Source organism: Petaurus breviceps, unplaced genomic scaffold, assembly GCF_028583685.1.
Source record: "Petaurus breviceps papuanus isolate PSGF00001 unplaced genomic scaffold, PetGlider_PUasm1.0 188, whole genome shotgun sequence".
Taxonomy (NCBI): Eukaryota; Metazoa; Chordata; class Mammalia; order Diprotodontia; family Petauridae; genus Petaurus; species Petaurus breviceps.
Window position 1 is genome coordinate 5,346,700 of NW_027185804.1, and position 22,792 is coordinate 5,369,491.

Below are 22,792 nucleotides of genomic sequence, written 5' to 3' on the forward strand. Positions count from 1 at the left end.
AGCTGCTCTTACTCTGATAAGAAATCCAGCCTGTATTGACTAAGACTTATTAATGGGCAGAACACATTTAAGAGAATATACAGATAAACTTCACAGTGATTCAAACTTGTCCCTATGGCACTGTGAATTAGGGCACAGGAGGGGAGATTATATATAGATGAGGATTATGGCTCCTAAAATCTGAAGGCATTGAAATGTTGTGACTAACCTCAGTTCCTACACTCTCACCTCAAAAACTCAAATGAAGTAAAAGAACTACAATCAAAAGAAAAAAAAATGAAAAGTTCAAGAAAAGTTAAGTCCCACTAAAAGAAAGTGAACAGCAAAGATTGCATTCTTGGTCTCCTGCTCTTTCTTCTCCCTCATTCCCCACCCAAACCTTACTTTTCCAGTGGACTCCTGACTTGTGGCAACAGCAGTTGCTGAGGAAAGCAGGGCTTGAAACTTAGAGATAAGGCTGACAATCACTAGATACTGTTACAGAACATTCTAGCATCTTACACAATAAGAATTCCTGTTCTTTATCCTTACCCAGAATGGAAGTAGCTTCAGAATCACAGGATTTGAGAACTGGATTGGGACTCTAAATGCTATCAAGTACATGTACCTGATAGAACCCATGTCTATAACATACCCAACAACTGGTCATCTAACCCTGAATGAAGACCTTCTATAAGGAGGGAACCCACTACTATCTCCCTACTGAGGGAATGACCTAATGGGTTAATGAATCAGTATTTAACAAAAATTACTGGGAAAATTAGAAAGCAGTATGGAAGAACTTAGACAAATTCTTTATACCATATATAAAGATAAATTCTAAATAGATTTAAAAGTCACATCACAAAAAAAATTGGAAGAGTAAGGAAGAATTTAGCTTTCAGATCTATGGATAGGGGAAAAATTCACGACTGAAAAAAGGATAGAGAAAATCACAGAAAAATAAAAGGGACAATTTTAATTATATAAATTTTTTTCACAAATAAAACCAGACAACTAAAAATTAGAAGGGAAATAGCTAGCTGGGAAAAAATCTTTGCAGCAAATTTATCTGATAAAGGTCTAATTTCCAAGACATATAAAAATAACAACAATAATGACATTTATAGATATAAGCAACTGATTTAAATTAGTAAGAATAAAAGCTATTCCTCAATTGCTAAATGGTCAAAGGATGTGAACAGGCACATTAAAAAAAATGCACCAAAACACTAACAAATAGAAAATGCAAATAACTGAAATCGCATCACATATTGATTCAATTGGGAAAGATGGCAAAAGACATGGAAATGACCAACATCAGAAGATTTGAGGGAAAAACAAGCATTTGTATGCTGCTGGTGGAGCTGTGCATTGGTCCAACCATTTTTGAACGCAACTCACAACTATGTCCAAAGTCCTAAACTGTGTAGATACTATGAACCAAGTATGCTACAAAGAAATCAAATAAAGTGGAAAAGGACCCGCATACAAAAATACACCTAGTAACACTTTTTTATTATGGCAACATACTGGAAGCTGGATGCCATCAACTGGGAAATGGTAGAACAAATACTAGTATATAAATGTACTGAAATACCATGGTGTAGCAAGCATAACAAAACAGTTTCAGAGAAATCTTGGAATAACTGTATGTACTGATGAAGAATGAGATGAGCAGAATCAAGAGAATAATTTATAAAATACTATTCAAACAACTTGAAAAGACTTAAGAGTTCTGATGAGGGCAATGATCAATCACAATTCCAAAGGAATGATGAAGCACACTACTCACTTCTTGATGGAGAGATGATGGACTCAAGATCCAGAATGAGGAAGGACATGGGCAATGTCCAAATGTGGAATTTGTTTTCTTGACTATGTCATGTGATGTGATGTGATGCTGTGTTATGTTATGTCATGTCATGTTATGTTTTGCTTGACTATGTAGTAGTCCAGTTATGAAATGATGAGGGCTTGAACTAAGATGGTGGTCCTATCAGTAGAATGTGTAAATAACACTGGATTTAATCTCTAAAGGCAGGTTCTTACTACCACTGTGACCTTGAATCACTGTGACCTCAGTTTCCTCATCTATAAAGTAATGGGGTTGGAGAAAATGTCTAAGTTCCCTTCCAGCTCTAAATTTTATGATGCTAAGAAATTCTTGATAAATAAGAATAAACTTCCAAAAGGAAATATTAATCTACATTTAATTTTCAGGATGAGTTATACTATATATAACTATTTCCAGGAATTTAACTTGATTACAAAACACATGTTGACATTAATGGCTTCTAAAATCCCTGAAAATAACAAAATCTGAAGAACATTAGTGCACCAGTAGGTGTCTATAAATAATGAATCATATGATTTATATGCTTATTAATGAATTCAAAATGACAAAGGAAAGATGGAAATTCCTGGAAAAGATAAAGATATCCACATTGTGAAAAACATCCAGGAGTACTATCAGAAGTCAGCTAAAACATTTTAAAATAAATTGCAATTAACCTACTTTAATAACAATGCAAAATAAAACATTTAAAATTCTGTTCTAGAAGTCTCCCTTTTCCATGAAATATACACTCAATGGAGCAGTCAACAGGAAATAGAAAATACCTACTGCCCAAAACTAGTAAGGAGAAAACATTTCCATTTTTATCTTTATCACTTCTCATTACAGATGTTGATTCTCATTTTGTAGGCCTGCTGTGAATCATGAGATGTTTTTATTCTTAATTCTGAATATTCACCCCAGGAGAATAAGATGTTCCAAGTTTAAAGATAAATTCCCATTCTCTATTTCCAAGCAGAATGTACTCTATGACAAAAATACACACTACAGCCTATGATGTAACATGGGTTTGGTCCATGAGAAGACAATACGGTACTTTGGCAATAACTTATTATTTCTATAAATGCTAAATTTATTAAAATAGCATAGTGACAAACTCAAATAGAAATGAGAACCACTAAAATATACATATAAGGAAGCCTATGGGTACATAATTTACTTAGAAAACAAAATATTAAAATCATCCATATTTTGTTGTATTTTTATGAATTTAGTTAAATATTTCCCAATTAGATTTTAAAATTGGGACAGTACTTGGGAATGTTGTAGGCCACATGTAGCCTGCTGATAGAGTATCTGACACCTCTGACATATCTTCTCCCTCTTTAGAAATATCACAATTACAGGGGCAACTAGGGGGCGCAGTGAATAGAGCACTGGCCCTGGAGTCAGGAGGACCTGAGTTCAAATTCGAACCTCAGCAAGGTAACACTAGCTTTGTGACCTTGGGCAAGTTACTTAACCCCAACTGACCAGCCTTCCCCTCTCCAAAAAGACAATCACAATTATTTTTGAAGGAAATACATTGTGCTATTGAGTTTTCTGATGTCTACATTCCTGTAAAAAATCTCAGTGCACTGAATGGAAAATAAGCTATGTATGTGACTGGAAATTTTCTCCATATTCCCAGGGGTTGTATTTTTTGTTGGTTACTGCAAATATAAAGTTTCATCACATCACACAGTAGTAACAGTTTTCTGAATTATCTCAGTTTAAGTTCAAGGAGTAGTCTTTTAGTTTCCATGGGCTCACCATGTTAGAGGTAGACAGAACATGTGTGATCACCTAGCCCTAACCCTTATTTAACTTTTAATTAAAGTTTTATTGATGACTTATTTTTTCCCATTATTGTCATTTCCACACATACTCCACCACCACTCAGCTAAGGAGTCTTCCTTGGTCACAAAGAAAAAGAGTAAAGCCAAATCATCTGAAACAGGAACTGTGACTGATGTTTTATGTAACATTCTGCAGCCACTGTGCCCAGGAATTGTCCAAGGAAAAGAGAAAAGATGCATTTTCTCATCTTTCCTCTGAGACCAACAAGGGTCATAACAACTAAATAAAATTTGGTTTCATTTTGGTGTTGATGAAATTGTAGTGTTATTGTGGTTGTTGTGTATATTGTTTTCCTATTTGAGTGAAGTTCAAAGAAAGCAAAAACAAAAGTGAGACTTATAGAGGTATACTGCAGACCACTGGCTAAGAGAAAGAATGGGATGAGGAATTTGGGAAACATCACAAACGTGGTATAGAAGCATTATGTGAAGTGATTAAAGGCTTTAACTGCACAGGCATCTGTGAGTAGATTCTCCCTGATGATAAATGTGTGTCTTGTCTTAATGGTAATTTCATCCTTGTAAAAGTATAAGAATAAGAGGGAAGTGCTATTCTATATCTGATTCTGACAAACAAAATAGATTTGCTAAAAAATGACAGAAACTTTCAGGGCAAATGACTACTCATAGCATAGAACTCCTTATGGTAAAAGATAGGAAAGCTATGGAAAGTCTGACATAAATGCTACATGAGGAGAAGAGACTGCAAAGTGTTTGGGGAAAGGATTAGTCTTGGGGATTAACATTTTGTAGAAGTAGCTGTCCAAAGAGGATTAGGAGCTCTTAAGGAATTAAATTTCAAAGACGTAAGCAAAACAAAACAAAACAAAAACACCTCACAACAATTAATAACCCCAATAAGAAGGTAAAGGAGGAAACTGCCTAAAGAAACAATAAGCTCTTCCAAGCCAGGTACTGGTTTTCATTTTGTCTTTGTATTCACACTGCATTGCATATAGTAGGTCTTTAATAAATACTTGTTAGTGTGGTAGGCAAAAGATGAAATGACTGAAGAAAGAAAGATCTGATCTTCTGAGCATGCTGCTTTATAGTTGTCTAACAAACCAGGACCAGATCTCCTCAGTTTAGGCCTGGAACCCAATTGAAACGTTTACACATTAAAACCATTAATGAAATAAGGCCAATTAATGAAAGGAAACAATACAATATTAGGTTATCTGATTTCTAACTGGAGGAAAGATTAGGGACTTTCCAAATTGGGAGGGGAAGAGTGAACAGGTATAATTCCCTGAAATCTCTTAGGTTTCTGTATTCAATCAAAGGAATATGGTAACAATAATTGATTGATTAGTTCTGGGCCAGTTTTCGGATAGGACATATAGGTTGCTTGAGATGTACTCCTTGCATCAATCTTTTGATCTGACTGTTTTTTTGGCCAGCATTACCTATGTTCTTAGTTAAGGGGCTCTAAATAGCAGGTGGGGTGATCCAGCTTCCTAGCCACATAAGGCTAGGTTCAAACACTGCAACAAGGTTTTCTCCCAATTCCCACAACCGAATAGTTTCCTCACAAGATTGAATTTGTATTAGACCCATAACTGAATAAAAAGGGAATTGAGCTAACTCTAGATTTGAGTCAAAAGATGGAATCAGTGTGGTTCAGTCAATTCCCACAATAAACCACTTGCTGTCCTCCTAATCCCCTCAATCCCTCATTAGTTTGGAGATCATTAAGAATACACTGAGAACTCAAACTCAAATTTTTATAAAGACAGGTACAGAAGAAAGAAATATTCAAAATATTCTTCATGGAAAATACAAGCTTGAAAATTGGAGAAATAATAGTTGCTCACAGATAGGCTGAGCCAATATAATAAAATGACAATACTACCCAAAATTACTGAAGGATTACTTTACAGAACTAGAAAAATATAATAATGAAAATCATCTGAAGAAACAAAAAGTCAAGAGTCCCAAGAAAAATAGTGAGTTAATGAATGAATGAAGTTTTTATTAAGAATTTACTATGTGCAAAACACTATTCTACATGTTGGGAACACAAACCAAAAGCAAGACAGTCCTTGCCTTTAAGGAGCTTACATTTTTAGAGAGGAGATAACACATATGGATAATTTCAGCTATGTTCAATCGACTGCAGTGGCAAAGCAGATGGTAACAATTTTTTCTGTGGTGTCATTTCTGACATGAAACCATTTGACAATGCCAAAGACTTCAGTGACAAGAACTTTCTTTGTTTCCTGTAGTTTTGGCTGTTGCACCTGCAGGAGAAGGTGCATTTTCATAGGGCTTGTTTCCCAGGATGATGGCTGACAGCACTGAACTGGAAGCACTGTTATACCCAAGGTTCTTGGGTTCATGGCTCTAGGCTGTTTCCATTAGTGTCTGAGGGCACATGGTGGTCACAGTGGTAATGGTCAGAAATAAGGGAATATTGAGAAAAAAAAAGTGAGAAAGAAGGGGTCTTAGGACCAGATCTCACACTTTACTATGAAACAGTAATCATTAAACTGATTTGATACTGGTTCAGTAATAGAGAAATCAATCAGTAGAACAGATTAGATGCATAAAACATAGAAGCAAGTAAGCACAATATTCTTGTGTTTGATAAACCCAAAGACTTCAGGTACTGGGGCAAGAATTCAGTATTTGACAAAAACTACTTAAGAAAACTGGATTATTTCTGGCAGAAACTAGATAAACACCTACACATCACACTATATACCCAGATAAGCTCTAAATGACTACATAACTTAATCATAAAGGGTAATATCATAATAAATTAAAGGTAATGTGAAATTACCTTTCTGATCTAGGGAGAAAAGAAGACACTAAAGAGGAAACAAGGAGTAGAAAGATGACAGAAGATAATATGGTCAATTCTGATTACGTGAAATTAAAAAGGTTTTATTCAAACAAAACCAAAGCAGCAAAAATTAAAAGGTAAACTATTGACTAGGATAAAAAAACAACTTTACAAGAAGTTTCACTGATAGTGGACTCACTTTCAAGATATATAAAAAACAAACTTAAATATTTAAGAATAAAAGGCATCCTCTGGCTGAACAAGCTATGGTATATGAATGTAATGGAATACAACTGTGCTATAAGAAATGATGAGCAGGCAAATTTCAGAAAAACTGAGAAAGACTTACATGAACTGATGCAGAGTGAAGAGAGGAGAACAAGGTGAACACTGTACACAGACTCATGATAGAAAATGCTATCCACATCCAGAGAAAGAACTGATGGAGTCTGAATGAAGATTGAAGCATACTTATTTTCACTTTTTTGTGTGTGTTTTTTCTTTTGTTCTGTTCCTTTCACAACATAACTAATATGGAAATGCTTCACATGCTTGCACATATATAACCTATATCAAATTGCTTAATGTCTTAGAGAGGGGGAGGAAAGGAGGGAGAAAATTATGAACTGAAAATTTAATTTTAAAAAATGTTAAAAATTGCTTTATATGTAATTAGAATAAATAAAATACAATTTAAAGTAAAAAAAAAATAAAAGACATTCTCCACTTGATAAATGGACAAAAGACATGACATGAACAAGCAATTTTTCAAAGGAGGGAATCCAAGCTACCAATACTCATGTGAAAAAAAAAAAACACTCCAAAATCTAGAACACACAATTTTCCAATGCTGGAAGTAAAATTATCACTAGATGTGAAAGTTGGTTGCAAATCCACACATTCTTCCTCCCTCTTCCCCTGTGTTTCCTTTTCTTTCCCAAGACTTCTATTATTCACAAGAAATATCTCACTTAAAATATTTTTATTAAGAAAAACTAATGTGGAATAAATGACAAATGAATATTTTGGGCTAGCTAGCAAGCGTTCTGAACTTATCTAGTTCAGAATTCAATCAACCTAAAAATACATTTCAAATTCTGTAAAAGGATGGGTTGGACTAGGGTACCTTTAAGGTCTTCCTTCACTACTAATATTCTGCCACTTTTTCAATATTTCAAGGCTCTTATTCAAGAATTGTTGGAGGTAGGCTACTAGGTTCCTGTACTTTAAACCAAAAGTTAACTCTGTGAGCAAATTATTAAGATATTTTTATGTGTTTGTAAGTTATGCTTACAGGAATAAATTTCTGGAATATAAAATGCCACAAATTATGTCCTTAAGGTAGATTCAGTGTAGAAGAGATTTACTTCATCAATAGGTCATTATGGTTGACTGGTTTAATTGTTCCTCATATTTTGTAACATAAGATAAAGCTGAAACAATTAATGATTAACTAATGGATTTATGAATATGAAGACATAGGTTTAAGCTAGTCTTACTTGGATACTTTAGAAATTCAAAATATAATCTGTCTGGATATGATTATCTACCACCTTCAATTGTGATCCTTTTATGACTTATTATGTAGTCTTCATGACTTGCTATGGCCAAGAATTCATTATCTATTAGGCAGCTTTCTGGTACTGAACCTTTTCAAACTCAAGCTGCTCCTTGGACAAAGGATACGCAGGCTAATTCAAGTCCCACACTCAAAATATTGTCAACTTGGTAGAATATACTAGAACTTCACTGATTTTGATGACCCCCGGGTCACTTCCTTACCATATTGTGGCATCAGAGAGAACTACTTAGCTCGGGTTGAATTAGTCATTCTTTGGTAGATGTCTTAATTAATAAGAGCAATCTTTAAAAAAAAAAAATAAGGTGAATGAGTTGGAATGTTTGCAATAAATCTGTCTTTGCAGGATTCTAGTAGTTTTATTTAATAAATCTTTCTAACCAAGTATGACATTTTATTTAAAAGATGTACCTAGTCACACTGCATAAAAATATGTGCCAAAAGCTCCTTTAAAACTATAATTTTTCAAAACTGAATGACACATTATTAACATTTACTTGTAAATTGTTCTTCAAACATATAGTAATGATTTATATTTTCTGGAGTAATTCTGTGCATAATGTATCATTCCTCTTTTAAGAGCTAGCATGTCAATGCCAAGTTAGCTGTAGTTATATTTATGGGATTCTCAATAATGACTCTATACCTATAAATAAATATAGTACATAATACCTCAAACCATGTGACAGGCAGCACTTCCAAAACAATATTGTAACCTTTAATCATTCTACTGCTAGCTTCAGCCTCCAGAGTAAGTCAACTCCAACTTAAGGATAAGAAAAAGCCTTCTACAAAAAGTCTAGCTATCAAATCTAAACTACAGAATATTTCTGAAATGTCTCTCCATGATGTATCTTTTCTTGTATGCAAATTCTAAAACCCAAGGGTGAAGGCAAACCAACAATAAAATAGGATCTGTTCAATTCTGGACTCATCCCTTGCTCCTCTTCAGTCTGTTCAAGATAAAAAATACTAATGGACTAGTTCTATGGAACACTAATCCAAAGCAAAAAGATAGTTCCTGCCCTCAAGGAGCTTACATTCTAATATGGAACACAACTCACAAAATAGAGCTGAAAACCTGAAGTAGGGGGCCCAAGAGCCAATCCTGGCTCCTCCACAAATTGGAGGGTTGAGGAGGAACTTCACCAATCTGAGAAGGGATAGAGGCAGGCTTTGTGGAGAACAGTTCATGGTGAGTCAGCTGGAAGGGTAGGCTGTTTCAGAATGAGGAGGCCCTAGGTGCAGAAGGAAGCTCCAAAATAACCCAGCATGGTTTTGAAGTCTAGAGGAAGTCAGATGATACCCAAGTCTGTCACAATGCCCTGATACTGGTCTGTGACTTCCTCTTGCCCAGTCCACAGCCTCTCCCTGAGTGACAGAATGACCAATATGGCAGACACTCCTGGTCAGACACCATGCCCCTTGTTCACAGCTCTCCATTTCCTTAGGCTAACCTGGCTTGCAAAAATGATTCACTGATTTTTTCTTAGACTTCCTAAAAGAATTCAGTTTGATACAGGAGGAATTGGGAGAGGAAGGAAGAGTTCATTATACTGCTTCCTGCTATTCTGACATCTTGGCTCAGAGAATTTACATTCTAATGGAGGAAGATTATACAAGTATCCCCCAAGGTCTTAATATCAGCAGGGGGTCATAGAGGGAGTTAAATAAAACTGAAGACCTAGGTATGGCTTTGTTACATCTTGATGATCTTTTAAAGAGAAAAGAAAAGAAAGCAAGAGACAAAAAATGAGCTGGGAATGGGGGGAGAGAGAAATGATGGGGAAATAATCTGGTAAATAATTGTGGGAAAACTTAAGGGCCTTGATCAACGATAATTTCAAAGGAACCATGATGAAGCTCAAGGTATAGACCAAAATATATTTTTTGGACATGTGACAGGTGAGATTATTTGGCTTAACTGTATACATTTGTTACATGAGTTTAGTTTTTGTTTTTTACAACTGGAGGATAAAAAACAAGAGAGAGAGAAAATAGATTTTTGTCAAATAATAAAAAATTAAATTAAAAAAGGAAAACGTATACTATCCAACCTACGAAAAGGAGATGTAGTTGGGCAAGGGCAACAAGTATCATCAGTGGAATGGGGAAGGAGACAGAAGGACAGACAGGATAACTTGGCCTTAGAAGGAGTGAATGAACATGATTTGGACAGGAAGTAAGACTGGCCATCATGAGATGGGACACAGAGTGTTTCCTACAACATAATGCTCCTTCCTTTAACACTGATTTCTTTATGAATTGAAGAGTGAGGTACTGCAGGAAAAAAAAGGGAGAGTAAAACATACAAATGTAATAACAGAGGAATGGAACAGGAGTAATTAAAATGTTGTATTTCAGAAACTCTTATCTTTATGGGAAGAAAGAAAGAATTATGGAATAAGTAAGGGTATAATACATGAACTGGATAACAGAATTCAACACATAGAAAGGAAGAAAAATAAAGACCAAAATAAAGAATGATCTAAAAAAAGGAAAAGGAAGGCAAAAATTTTTTTTGCTTAAACTAAGAGACTGTGGGTGGAAGGAGAGAAAGAGAAAGAAGGACAAGAAGGGCGGAGAAGTCATTTTATGTCTTCTTTCTTCCCTTGCCAAATTGATTTTCCTAGAGAGTAAGCCTGACAATGTCACCCTCCTTATATAATTAATTCTAATGGCTCCCTATTGCTCCCAGTATAAAATATAAAGCTAAGCCCTCAATAATCTTGACCCTTCCTACTTTTCCAGTCTTATACTTACACTTGCCTTGCACTACATCTTCCCCTATGTACACTGAGATGCAGTATCACTGGTCTCCATGTGCTACTTTGCCTACGACATGCCATCTTCTGACTCGGAGAATTCTTAATTGCTGTCTACAAGGCTCTGCGCCCTCTCTCCTCATTCTCTGATATTTCCAACCCCTGCTTCTTCTTACTGAATGAGTATGATCTTCATTTTTATGTAATAGCTACTATATCCTACTCTCCCTACCCACTAAGTCTTGTCTGTTCTAGGTTAATCTCCTCCACTTGCTTTAACTTATTCTCACATAGCCTTTGATCTCAAAGTCTTTGATCATCCTCAAAGACCAACTCTGGAGCAACTCCAGCTAATCAGCGTTCTTCCTAAAATGTGGCACTCATAAACAATATTCCAGATGTGGTTTGACCAGGGCAGAATAGAATGATAATATCACTCCCTAGTCTTAGCATAATACCATTCTTAATACAGCTACAATAGCTTTTTTTTTTTTTGGCTATCAACAATATCATATTGTTAACTCATAATGAGCTTGTAGTCTACAAAAAAACTTCAAATCTTTTTCAGGTTAATTGTTATCTAGACATACCAACCTATCTTGTATTTATTAAATTGAAATTTTGAACTTTACATCTTGATTTTACACTTTTTCTGATTACATTTCATTTTATTGGATTTAATCTATTGTTCTATCCTTCTATCCAACTTCTTAGCTAACCCTCCTGGCTTTTTGTCAGCTGTGAATTTTATATGCATATTATCTATGCTATTATTCAAGTCACTGATAGAAATTTTAAACAATACAAAGAAAAGCACAGATCTTTGGTGGCCTCCATTAAAGAACTCTTTCCAATCACTAATGAGTAATCTTTAAGCCTGGACATTCTGGATCCTCCTAATGATGCTATTATCTATCTCTCATCTCTGTCTCCAACTTCTCCACAAGAATAACATGAGAGAATTAGTTAAATGTTTTAGTGAAATATAAATAAGCTTAATATGTCTACATGTCTATACAAATATACTAATCTAGTAAGCCTGTCAAAAAGGAAATGAGGTTAGTTTGGCATGACCTGTTCTTGAGGAAGACAAGTTGGCTTTTTATAACCATTGTTTCCTCTTCTAGAAATTACCAATTATTTCTCAAATGATATATTCAAAAATTTTACAGAAACTGAAGTCAAACTAGCTGGCCTAGAATTTACATGTTCTCTCTGTTTTTTAAAAATCAGGAACAACATTTATTCTTCTCTAGTCCACTGGAGCAGCAAGAGTGTTGAGGAGTTCAATACCCTTCTCTGTCACTTACTAGCTCTGTGACTTTAAGAAACTCACTTAACATCTGTCATCCTCAGTTTCTTCATCTGCAAAATGGAGACACTTGTAAGCACTTAGCAAAACAGTGCTAAATGCATGCTAGTTATAATCTTTCAAAAATTATCAAAACAAAGTTTTTTTTCCCCACAGTTCCCTACAATGCAGATGATCTGAAAATGGTGACAAACTCAACATGAGCAAATCTTACTATTTAATTTCTTATTGTGGCTATCAATATTGTAATTAGCCAATTTAATTTTGTCCTTTCCTATTCAAAAATTATTCTTCTTGGAAGAGAAAACAGATGTAAAATAAGAAAAGAATACCTCTGCATTTTCTCTGTCATTCTCTACCACTCCCCTATCCCAACCAGAGAAGCAGATCTATTACTTCTTTAATACTGCTTTTCCCAATACTGGTGAAAACAAGACAATATTTTTTATGATGCTGAGGTTTCCTCATCAGTTTCAGCAAACACTCTTACCTTTCATACACCTGTCACTATTCTCTCAGGATTGAAGAACACTGGTATTTATTCTCCATTACCTGCCCTTGCTTCAATTCATCTTCAGTACATAGATCTAAAAAATATAATTTGATTGCTGTATTTCCTATATATTTATGCTCTTTAGACAATTCCCTCTTTTCCTTCTCACTGGAAGTGGTTTTTGTATCTTCAGAAGAACATTACCGAGAATATCTCACCTGTGCTGATATGATCTGTTGAATTTTGGGCCATATGTGTGCAACCTATCGTGAGTCCTTTGAAATCTGTTTTCCCCAAATCTATGTGCTGCTAGTGTTAAATTTCTTGACTCATACTGCTCAATCTGCTAAAAGTACTAGCTCTTAGCAGAAAACAGACATGCTAAAACATTATCTAAATTTTTTTAATATTAGTGCATTTTAGGCTCATGTATTAAAATATCAACTGCACAATGAGGTCTAGGTTTGTAACAAGTATTAAAATACTTTCTTTAAAACAAGATTTTAAAGTAAACCAATAAGTTTTTTTAATAAGCTATAACAATAATATTTTTTGTGTATCAAATAACTCATCTCTTATTATTTAATAAAGAAAATTTGGGATCAGATTTCCTAGATGGATCATTCTGGAAAGGTTACTAACACATTTAATGCCAAAGTATTTCTTGTGATCACTAACAGTATAACTGTATATCAGAAAGACAGTATATCTTCTTGAAGTTGCACAACTGTATTCTGAATTATATCTGTCCCTAGGTGGTCCTTCCTTAGGCTTCCAACTAGTGTGTCATAGCATACATGGTATGAAGTAATTCACACTAAATGGGAATTCAAGTATCTATTTTTGAGTTCATTAGATCGTCCAAAAATAAAAGAAAAACAGATTTTTAAGGACACTGATAAATGGTTCATGCCAGAAAAGCAGACATCTTAAAACCAAGATGATCTATGAGGAAATATCTCTGATTTCTACATCAGAATTGGAGAATTACAAAATTGCAGAACTGCAGGGACCACAGAGGTCATCTGGTTCAAATTTTGTCCACATCATGTTTATTATTAGCTTTTCAAACTGTTTGTTCTATATTTTAGACCAGGCGCCTGGACATCAGGGTTTTGTTTTTTTGGAATTTTTTTGCCAATCATCTAACTGCCTGGAAATTCTGGTTAGGGTCTTGATGCCTGACAACACTTAACAGAGAAGTTGGATCCTTAACCCCCAAATTCGCACTTAAACACTACTGTTATGAGAAAAAGAACAATCATATGTAAGTAGACTTTAAACTTTTTTATGGTTTGCCCTTAATATTTTTCATTGGTATCTTTTGTTTTTACATCACTTACATTACATAATATACTACTCCACATCTTGCAGAGAACTATATCCCTTATACAAAGAAAAAGAGAGAAAATAAACAGTTTAGGAAAACTAATGCACACATTGAGAAGGTCTGATGTTCTATTTAGTGTGCCACAGGTCTCCAAACTGCAAACAGTGAAAGAGCTGTCTTCTGACATCACTTCTTTTTTTTTTTTTAAGCTGTCACAAAAGGTATATTTACTAAGTATCACAAAGACAGCAGATACAGAAACATCACTCCCTCCCCTCAAACTAGACTATGGAATTCAAGTAGTTCTTAAACTGTTTTGATAGATACTCCGAGGAAGTCACTTATCCTCTGTTTACTATTTATGAAATAAGGAGAGTAATTTAGCCAAAAAAGGTTATTGTGAGAATTAATCACCAAGGGTTTGCCAAGTGATTTGAGAGGCATCTGAAGAAAGATTGCAATAGGAATTGCTGAGAATTTATATTTACAATAAACTTGATTGCAGTCATGTCCATGAGGCAAGGAAACATTCATAAAATTTTATCAAACAGTATGTTAGGCATAAAGTTGAGATATAAAGTGACTTTGGGTTGAGAATTATATATGGTTTCTCTACTGATGCTTTAACAGTGTGCATTTCCTGGAGACACTTTGAAAACATAAACTTCTTTGCATTATTTGGGAACCAAATGGAGACAAATATAATTTTCCTTGTTGCCAGCTTTGCCTCTCCACCATTCTTACAATAAGTTATCAGCCAAAGTTGGGAAGCCCAAAGCTCCTGGCTTTCAGTCCCCTGGGGGCACACTGTCTCTAGCAAGACACCTCAGCACTCCTGACTCCAACCTGGCTCTGCAGTTTTCCTGTAGCATTTCCAGTTGTAGTTTTTTCTCAGTATTCTTCCAAGCAGAAATGCCTAGGGCAGGTGGTCTGTCAAGTCTGACTTGTCTAGACCTCACTACAGGTTTTTTGACTTGGTTTGCACCAATTCATACATTCTCTCATGCTTCTCTGATTTTTTCATATTCATCCTTTGTCACAGAACAGTAATATTTCATTACAGTCATGTACCACAATTCATGCAGAAATTCTTTAATTGATGTACAACTAATTTGTTTCTAGTTCTTTGCTGCTACAAAAGTGTTGTTAAATGTGTTTTGGTGTATGTAGGGACTTTCTGTCCCTGACTTCCTTGGGGTCTATGCTTAGCAGTAATATCTCTGGGTCCAAGAATATGATCATTTTAATCACTTTCTAAGGATCCTTCCAAATTGCTTTCTAAAAATGGCTGGACCAATGTACAGCTTCAGCAATAGCCTACATGTGTACTTATTTTTCCACAATCCTTCCAACACTCATTATTCCCATCTTTTGTCATCTTAACTAGTCTGAGAAAAAATTTCAAAGTTGGTTGATTCTTATTTCTCTTATTATTATTGCTTTGGAGCAATCTTTTCTATGGTTATTAATAGTTTGCAAATATTCTTTTGAAAACTGTTTCTTCATATCCATAGATCATCATCCACTGAAAAATGGAGCACTGGGGAGGCAGAGCCAAGATGGTGGAGTAAAGGCAAGGACTCACCTGAGCTCTCCCCAAACCTCCAAATACCTTTAAATAATGACTCTAAAAAAATTGCAGAGGCAGAACCCACAAAAAGATGGAGTAAAACAATTTTTTAGCCCAAGACAACTTAGGAGGTTGGCAGGAAAGTTTTGTTGCACCAAGATGAGAGAGGAGCACAGTTCAATGTAGGCTGCGCCAGGGTAAACTGGGCCCCAACAAACCAGGAGCAGCCTTGGGGCAACTGAATCAGAGGCAGCAGTGGAAGTTTCCAGACCTCTTAGACCACAGACAATAAGGAGATTGGACAATGGGTCAGGAGATTTACAGGGGTCCCTTTGCTGGCACCAGGGCAGGACTTGCGCTGGCCTATACTCAGATCTGGGTCACAGTCTTGGGTCTTAGTCCCAGTTGGAGGAGAAACACTAGCACAGCAGAGCTTAAGGCCGTAAGGGCCCAGGGACCCCGGTCACAGTTACAGGGATGAAAAGAGGGCTTATGGTTGCTCACAAACCAGTGCACAGTACAGGAGAGTAGCAAGCACACCTCTCCCTAGATCATACCACACTGGAAGAGCCAAAAATTTATAGGTCCACAGAATTACCTCTGAAAATAGCTGCACAAAAAACCTTAAGTTTGGGACAGTGTCCCCTCCTCTAGGAAAGCAGAGTCCCACTTTAGCATAGAGTTAAGTCAAGAAATAGGCTGGAAAATGAGCAAAACTATTCTGACCACAGAAAGTTATTATAGTGACAAAGAAGATCAAAACACACACTTAGAAGAAGAAAACAAAATAAAAATCCCTGCATCCAAAGCCTCAAAGAAAAATATGAATTGGTTTCAGGCCATGGAAGAGCTCAAAAAGAATTTTAAAAATCCAGTAAGAGAGGCAGAGGAAAAACTGGGAAGAGAAATGAAGTGATGGAAGGAAATCATAAAAAAAAAAAAAAGTCAACAGCTTGGTTGACACAAAAGCTCACTGAAGAAAATAATTCCCTAAAAATTAGAGTTGGGCAAGTGGAAGTTAAAGACTTTATGAGACACATCAAGAAACAATTAAACAAAATCAAAAGAATGAAAAAATAGAAGAAAATGTTAAATATTTCATTGGAAAAACAACTGACCTGGAAAATAGACCCAGGAGAGATAATTTAAGAATTACTGGACTTCCTGAAAGTCATGCTCAAAAAAAGAGCCTAGACATAACATTTCAAAAAATTATCAAAGAAAACTGACCTGATATTCTAGAACCATAGGGAAAAATAGAAATTGAAAGAATCCACTGATAACCTCCTGAAAGAGATTCCAAGATGAAAATTCCCAGGGGTATTATAATCAAATTTCAGACTTCCCAGATCAAGGTGAAAATACTGCAAGCAGCCAAAAAAGAAACAATTCAAATATTGTGGAGTTACAGTCAGGATAACACAAGATTTAGCAGCTTCTGCATGAAAGAAAAGCCTGGAATATGATATTCCAGAGGGCAAAAGTGCTAGGATTACAACCAAGAATCACCTACAAGGAAAAACTGAATATAATCTTTCAGGGAAAAAAGTAGATATTAAATGAAGTAGAGGACTTTCAAGCATTCTTGATGAAAAGACCAGAGATGAATAGAAAATTTGACTTTCAAATACAAGATGCAAAAGAGGCATAAAGAAGTAAACAGGAAAGAGATTTGATAAGGTTAAACTGTTTTTTATTTCTATATGGGAAAATGATATTCATAATTCCTTAATAATTTCTCATTATTAGGGCAATTAGAAGGAGTGTATATAGACATAAAACAGAGGTATGAATTGAATGTGATGGTATGATTTACCTTAAAAAACAAAATTAAGGGATGGGAAAGAAGAATGCTCTGGGAGAAGGGAAAAGGGAGAGGTAGAATAGGATAAATTATCTGACATAAAAGAGGCCTGAAAGGGATTTTACAGTGGAGTAGAAAATTAGGGAAGCAGAGTAGGGAGCACATGAACCTTCATCTCATCGGAACTGGCTCAAAGAGGGAATAACATACACACTCACTTGGGTGTAGAAATCTTTCCACACAGGGAAAGTAGGAAGGGAAGAGGATAAAGGGAAGGAGGGCACAGAGTGGATATAATGGAGGGTAGTCTGGGGGAGGCAAAGGTCAGAAGCAAAACACTCTTGAGAGGGGCGCTAGGTGGCACAGTGAATAGAGCACTGGCCCTGGAGTCAGGAGGTCCTGAGTTCAAATCTGACCTCAGACACTTAACACTGACTAGCCATGTGACCTTGGGCAAGTCACTTAATCCCCATAGCCCTGCCTTCCCCCCTGCAAAAAGCAAAAGACCAAAAAAACAAAAACATTTTTGAGAATGAGATGTAAAAGGAGAGAGCAGAATAACCAGGGGGGAAATAGGGTGGTGAGAAATACAGAATTTGGTAATCATTATTGTGAAAAAAATTTTACATTGAATTTCTCTGATAAAGACTTCATTTCTCAAACATATAGAAAATTGAGTCAAACTGATAAAAATAAGAGCCATTCCTCAATTGATAAATGGTCAAAGGATATGAACTGGAAGTTTTCAGACAAAGTAATCAAAGCTATCTACAATCATATGAAAAAGTGTTCTACATTACTATTCATGAGAGAAATAAAAATTAAAACAACTGTGAGCTACTACCTCACACCTGTCAGATTGGCTGATATGACAAAAAAGGAAAAAAGATAAACATTGGAGGAGAGTATGGGAAAATTAAAACACTAATGTATGAGGGGTGGCTAGGTGGTGCAGTGAGTAAGAGCGCCAGCCCTGGACTCGGGAGGACCCAGGATCAGTTCTGGCCTCAGATCCTTAACATACACACACACACACACACACACACACACACAAAACTGGCCGTGTAACGTAACCTTGGGCAAGTTACCTAACTCCAATTGCTTTAAAAAAAAAAAAACACTAATATACTAGTGGTGAAGTTGAATACTGATTCAATCATTCTAGAGAACAATGTGGAACTATGCTGAATGGGCTATAAAACCATGCATATTCTTTGACCAAGCAATACCATTACCAGGTCTGTATCCCAAAGAGATAAAAAACAAAAAGGAAAAGGACCTATGTGTACAAAAATATTTAAGCAGCTCTTTTAGTGGTGGGAAAGAACTGGAACTTGAGGGGATGTCCATCAATTGGCAAATGGCTAAATAAGTTGTTTATGATTGTGATACAATACTACTGGGTTTTAAGAAAACAGAGCAGGACACTCAGAAAAACATGGAAAGACTTACATGAACTGATGCAAAATGAAATGAGCAAAACCAGAAGAATATCGTATGTAGTAAAGCAATACTGTATAATGATCTACTATGAATAACTTAGCTAGTCTCAGCAAAACAATGATCCAAGACAATTCTCTAGGATTTAGGATGAAAGGTGTTGTCCTTCTCCAGAGAAAGAACTGGTAGAACCTGAATGCAGATCAAAGATACTTTTTCTTTACCATCTTTATTTTTCTTGAGTTTTTGTCTGTGTTTTCTTTCACAGAATGACTTAGGTGGAAATGTGTTTGCATGAATACACATGTATCAACCTATGTTAAATTGTTTGCTTTCTCAATGGGGAGGAGTGGAGGGTGGGAGGGAGAGAATATGGAACTCAAAATTTAAAAAGAAAAATGTTAAATTTGTTTTTACTTGTAATTGGGACGAATTAAAAAAAAAAAAATGGAGCACAAATCTTCCTACTCTGGAGTGGATTTTAGGAAGTTTGACTTTGATTACCCCCTAGTGCCTGCTTACTGATTTATGCTTTGGAGTCTAAGAACATGGAGAATAAGCAAATTCTCATAGCAAATTTCATCTCTCTGCAGAGAGATCATCTGAAAGACTCTCTTCTACTAGCCATGACTTTACCTCAAAAGAGCTCTGTCTTCTGGCCTGGCCTCCTCTGGACTACAAGGAACAGATAAAAATGCCATTTCATCCTACTACTTCTGCCAGTCTTCTGGCCTGGACTTTTCCTGCCTTCTTGCCACTCTTGCTGTTCCTAGCACACAATATTCTATTTCTCATCTCCATGTCTCTATTCCGGCTGTATACAACCCCACTCCAGTATCTGCTTGGTTGAAACTCCCTCTCACATCTCTTCTTTAGGTGCAGCTTGGTCATATAATTGCATATCATTCAGCTCCAATTGCTTTGTTATTGCAGTTGTTTTGCTTTGCATTGTTAAAGTAATTTTATGTAAATGAATTTCACTCTTTCAGCCTTCTTTATCAGTTTGTGTAAGTCTGCCCGAGTTTCTCTTTATTATATTGTTTCTCACAGTAGATTAACATTCCATTCAGACTTGTTCACAAGTTCTCTGCTTGCTGGGTGTCTACTCTGTTTGCAGTCTTCTGTCACTATAAAAAGGGCTGTGACAAATATGTGGAGAGAATGCTGGGCTTTTCTTCTTGTCATTAACCTCCTTGGGGCAAGTCCCACAAGTAGAATCTCTGGGTCAAAGGGCAGGGATATTTTAGACACTCTCTTTGCATAATTCAACACTGATTTCCAGAATGATCGGACCAATTCATAGCTCCACCCATTCTTCCATAACTTCTCCAATATTTACTATTCTCTTCTTTTGTCATCTTTGCCAATTTACTGGATGTGAAGTAAAACCTTAAGATTTACATTTCTCTTATTATTAGAGATTAGAGCATTCTTTCATATAGAGATTAATGATCTGAAATTCTTATTTGGGGGTTTATTTTTTCATACACTTACTCATTTGTGGGACAATGGTTTCTAGTTTCATATTCCTATTACTAGTTTCTATTTTAATTTCATATTCCAATTACTTACCTGTATATCTTGGAAGATCCTAAACTTTTTCGAAGTACAAACTGAATACATTAAATATTTTTCAGTTCTTTATAAAAAAGAGAGAATAGAAAAATATTCCATATTTTATATGTTAATTGTGTCTATCCAATGAACACAATTTCTTCAAAACCCAGTAAAGTCCTATATGTTCTAGCAGGATGAACTGCTGTCAGAGAGGAGAGGATCTAAATAAGAATCATGGTTCTTCTATACTCTGAGCACCAAGGTGCTCCTTGAAACTTCCCCAAGCTAGCTCCAGGTGAAAATCAGAGGCTTTCAGCAACAGAAAATGTGTTTCCTACTACTCATATCCACTCTATTCACTAAAATTACCCATTGCTATTAATATTTTCAAAGAGAACCATCAATACTGGAAAGCAACCTCTATTTCTCCCAAATACAAAAATAATACTATTTTTTTAACATTAGCCTATTAAAAATTTAAAACATTATTTCACTAAATATATCTAGGGAAATCTTAGAAAATGCCACCAAACTCTTAGATTTTCGTGTCTTTTTCTCTCCTGGTAAAAAAATTTTTCATGTATCATTCTGACACTGCCACCAAACTGTCAGTAGTTCCCCTAATAAAATTCAAAGTGCTTTTAACAAATCTTTCCTACATCAACCAAGCCTTTAAGTGACCATACTCCTCTGAATCTGTTGTAACATTTATTTAATTTTTCCTATTCATTCATGATGGGCAACTAGGTGGTGCAGTGGAGAGAAGATCAGACTGGGAGTCAGGAAGATCTGAGTTCAAATTCAGCCTCAGTCATTTAGTAGTTGTAAGGTTAAGTCACTTAGCCCCTATCTTGCCTAAGTTCCTCATCTATAAAATGGGGACAAAAAGGAGAAGGAAATGGCAAACTCCAGGATCTTTGCCAAGAAAATTCCTTCAACAAAGTTCACGGGATCACATAGAATCTGACGAACAAATGAACAACAATAAAAATAGTTCACTCATCATATAACTCATCACCCATACATACTATAATGTAATATCCTGGCAGGCAGGTACCACTGTTTTTCATCTTTGTATTCATAATGCCTTTTATAATAAATGTTTGCTTTAATTCAATTAAGTGAATTTTTGCTATTAAGGTACTTTACCTGGAGGTTAATGTCTGCCTCATAGAATGTTAGACATGAGCAATAATGCCGATCTGAGTCAATATCTGTCAGGACAACCACGAAGAATGTTGGCTGCTTTCTCTCTCTGGACAGCTGCCATCCTCCAGGCTGGCAAAACTAATTGGGGGAAAAAAAGCAGTTTATAATTTAATTTTGAAAGAATAATGAAAAATTAATATTACATAATTTATTAAAGAGACATACAGAGTATTTCAAAAGTTTTAATACAGTTTTAAGCTTAATACACATAATGCTACTTCTACATACATCTACTTCAATGGTTATAAAGAGATAGAAACAAGCACATACATGCATGTGTCTATATATACATATATGTGAATATATAATTTTTCATATATATGCATACATATACACATATGTGTATGTCCATCCCTCCTTAAATTTCTGTGAAATATTTTAGTAAAAAATTTTATACAAAACATTCTTTAACTCATGGCCTAAGCTTTACTATCTACTTGACCTATATTTATCTCTTACATCATGAAAAATAAGTCAAATTTTACTTAGAAACTCGTAACACCTGGCATTTTCATTAACATGCATATTGCTTTATAAGGACTGTCTGAATTTTCCACAGATACCATTCTGAGGGAAGGCAAAAAAGAAAGGTTTTTTTTTTTTGTTTTTTGAGAATGAGGAAACAAAAGGATAGAACTGGGTGGTTTGGGAATAAAGGTTATGCATGAGTAACTGCAATAAAAATAGCAAAGGGCATCAAGTTGAAAAAAAGAAGATTGTCTAAAGTTCACTCGGAGGTGCACAAACTTAATTTTCAGCTGAGTATAAATAAAAGAATAATCTAGCAATATTTCTCAAAATATGTGTGATAGAAAATAGAATTGGAAGTCATTTTGGAATACTGTCTCATTCTCTGATCTCATTAGCACAACCATACTCTAACACAAGTTACTTTCTATTCCCACCAATAACAGCTCATATTTAAGTGTCATGAAATTTATAAAACACTTTCCTCATAACTCAGCAATACCTTATTCCCTGTCTACTTCACTTTCTTGGCATTCCTGATCACACATTCCCATTAGCACCTCTCTTCACTTTAACCTAGAATTAACCTATAGAGAACAAAGGTGAGAGCCTGTTTCTAAAATGAATATATGCTGCTACTGGCACTATCCACTTCTTTACAAAATGAAAATCCTGCCACACTTTTCTTTGGAGTTATACAATGTGCTATAGTTAAGAAATGAAAAACTGTAACCAACCAATACAACACTTTTGTGGGTAGCTCAATAAATTAGTAATACAGCTCTAATCATCTTCCCTAATTTTT

At 35.4% G+C, this 22,792-nt stretch overlaps 1 protein-coding gene across 2 annotated transcripts in view; it reads right to left on the reverse strand.

The window, feature by feature from the left end:
• SBF2 (SET binding factor 2) overlaps nucleotides 1-22,792 on the reverse strand; it is a 526,457-nt gene that overhangs the window by 300,275 nt on the left and 203,390 nt on the right. For both annotated transcript variants that reach the window (XM_069091201.1, XM_069091202.1), the window contains exon 3: nucleotides 21,460-21,597. In XM_069091201.1, coding sequence (XP_068947302.1) covers nucleotides 21,460-21,597 — 138 coding nt within the window. The remainder of the gene's footprint in view (nucleotides 1-21,459; nucleotides 21,598-22,792) is intronic.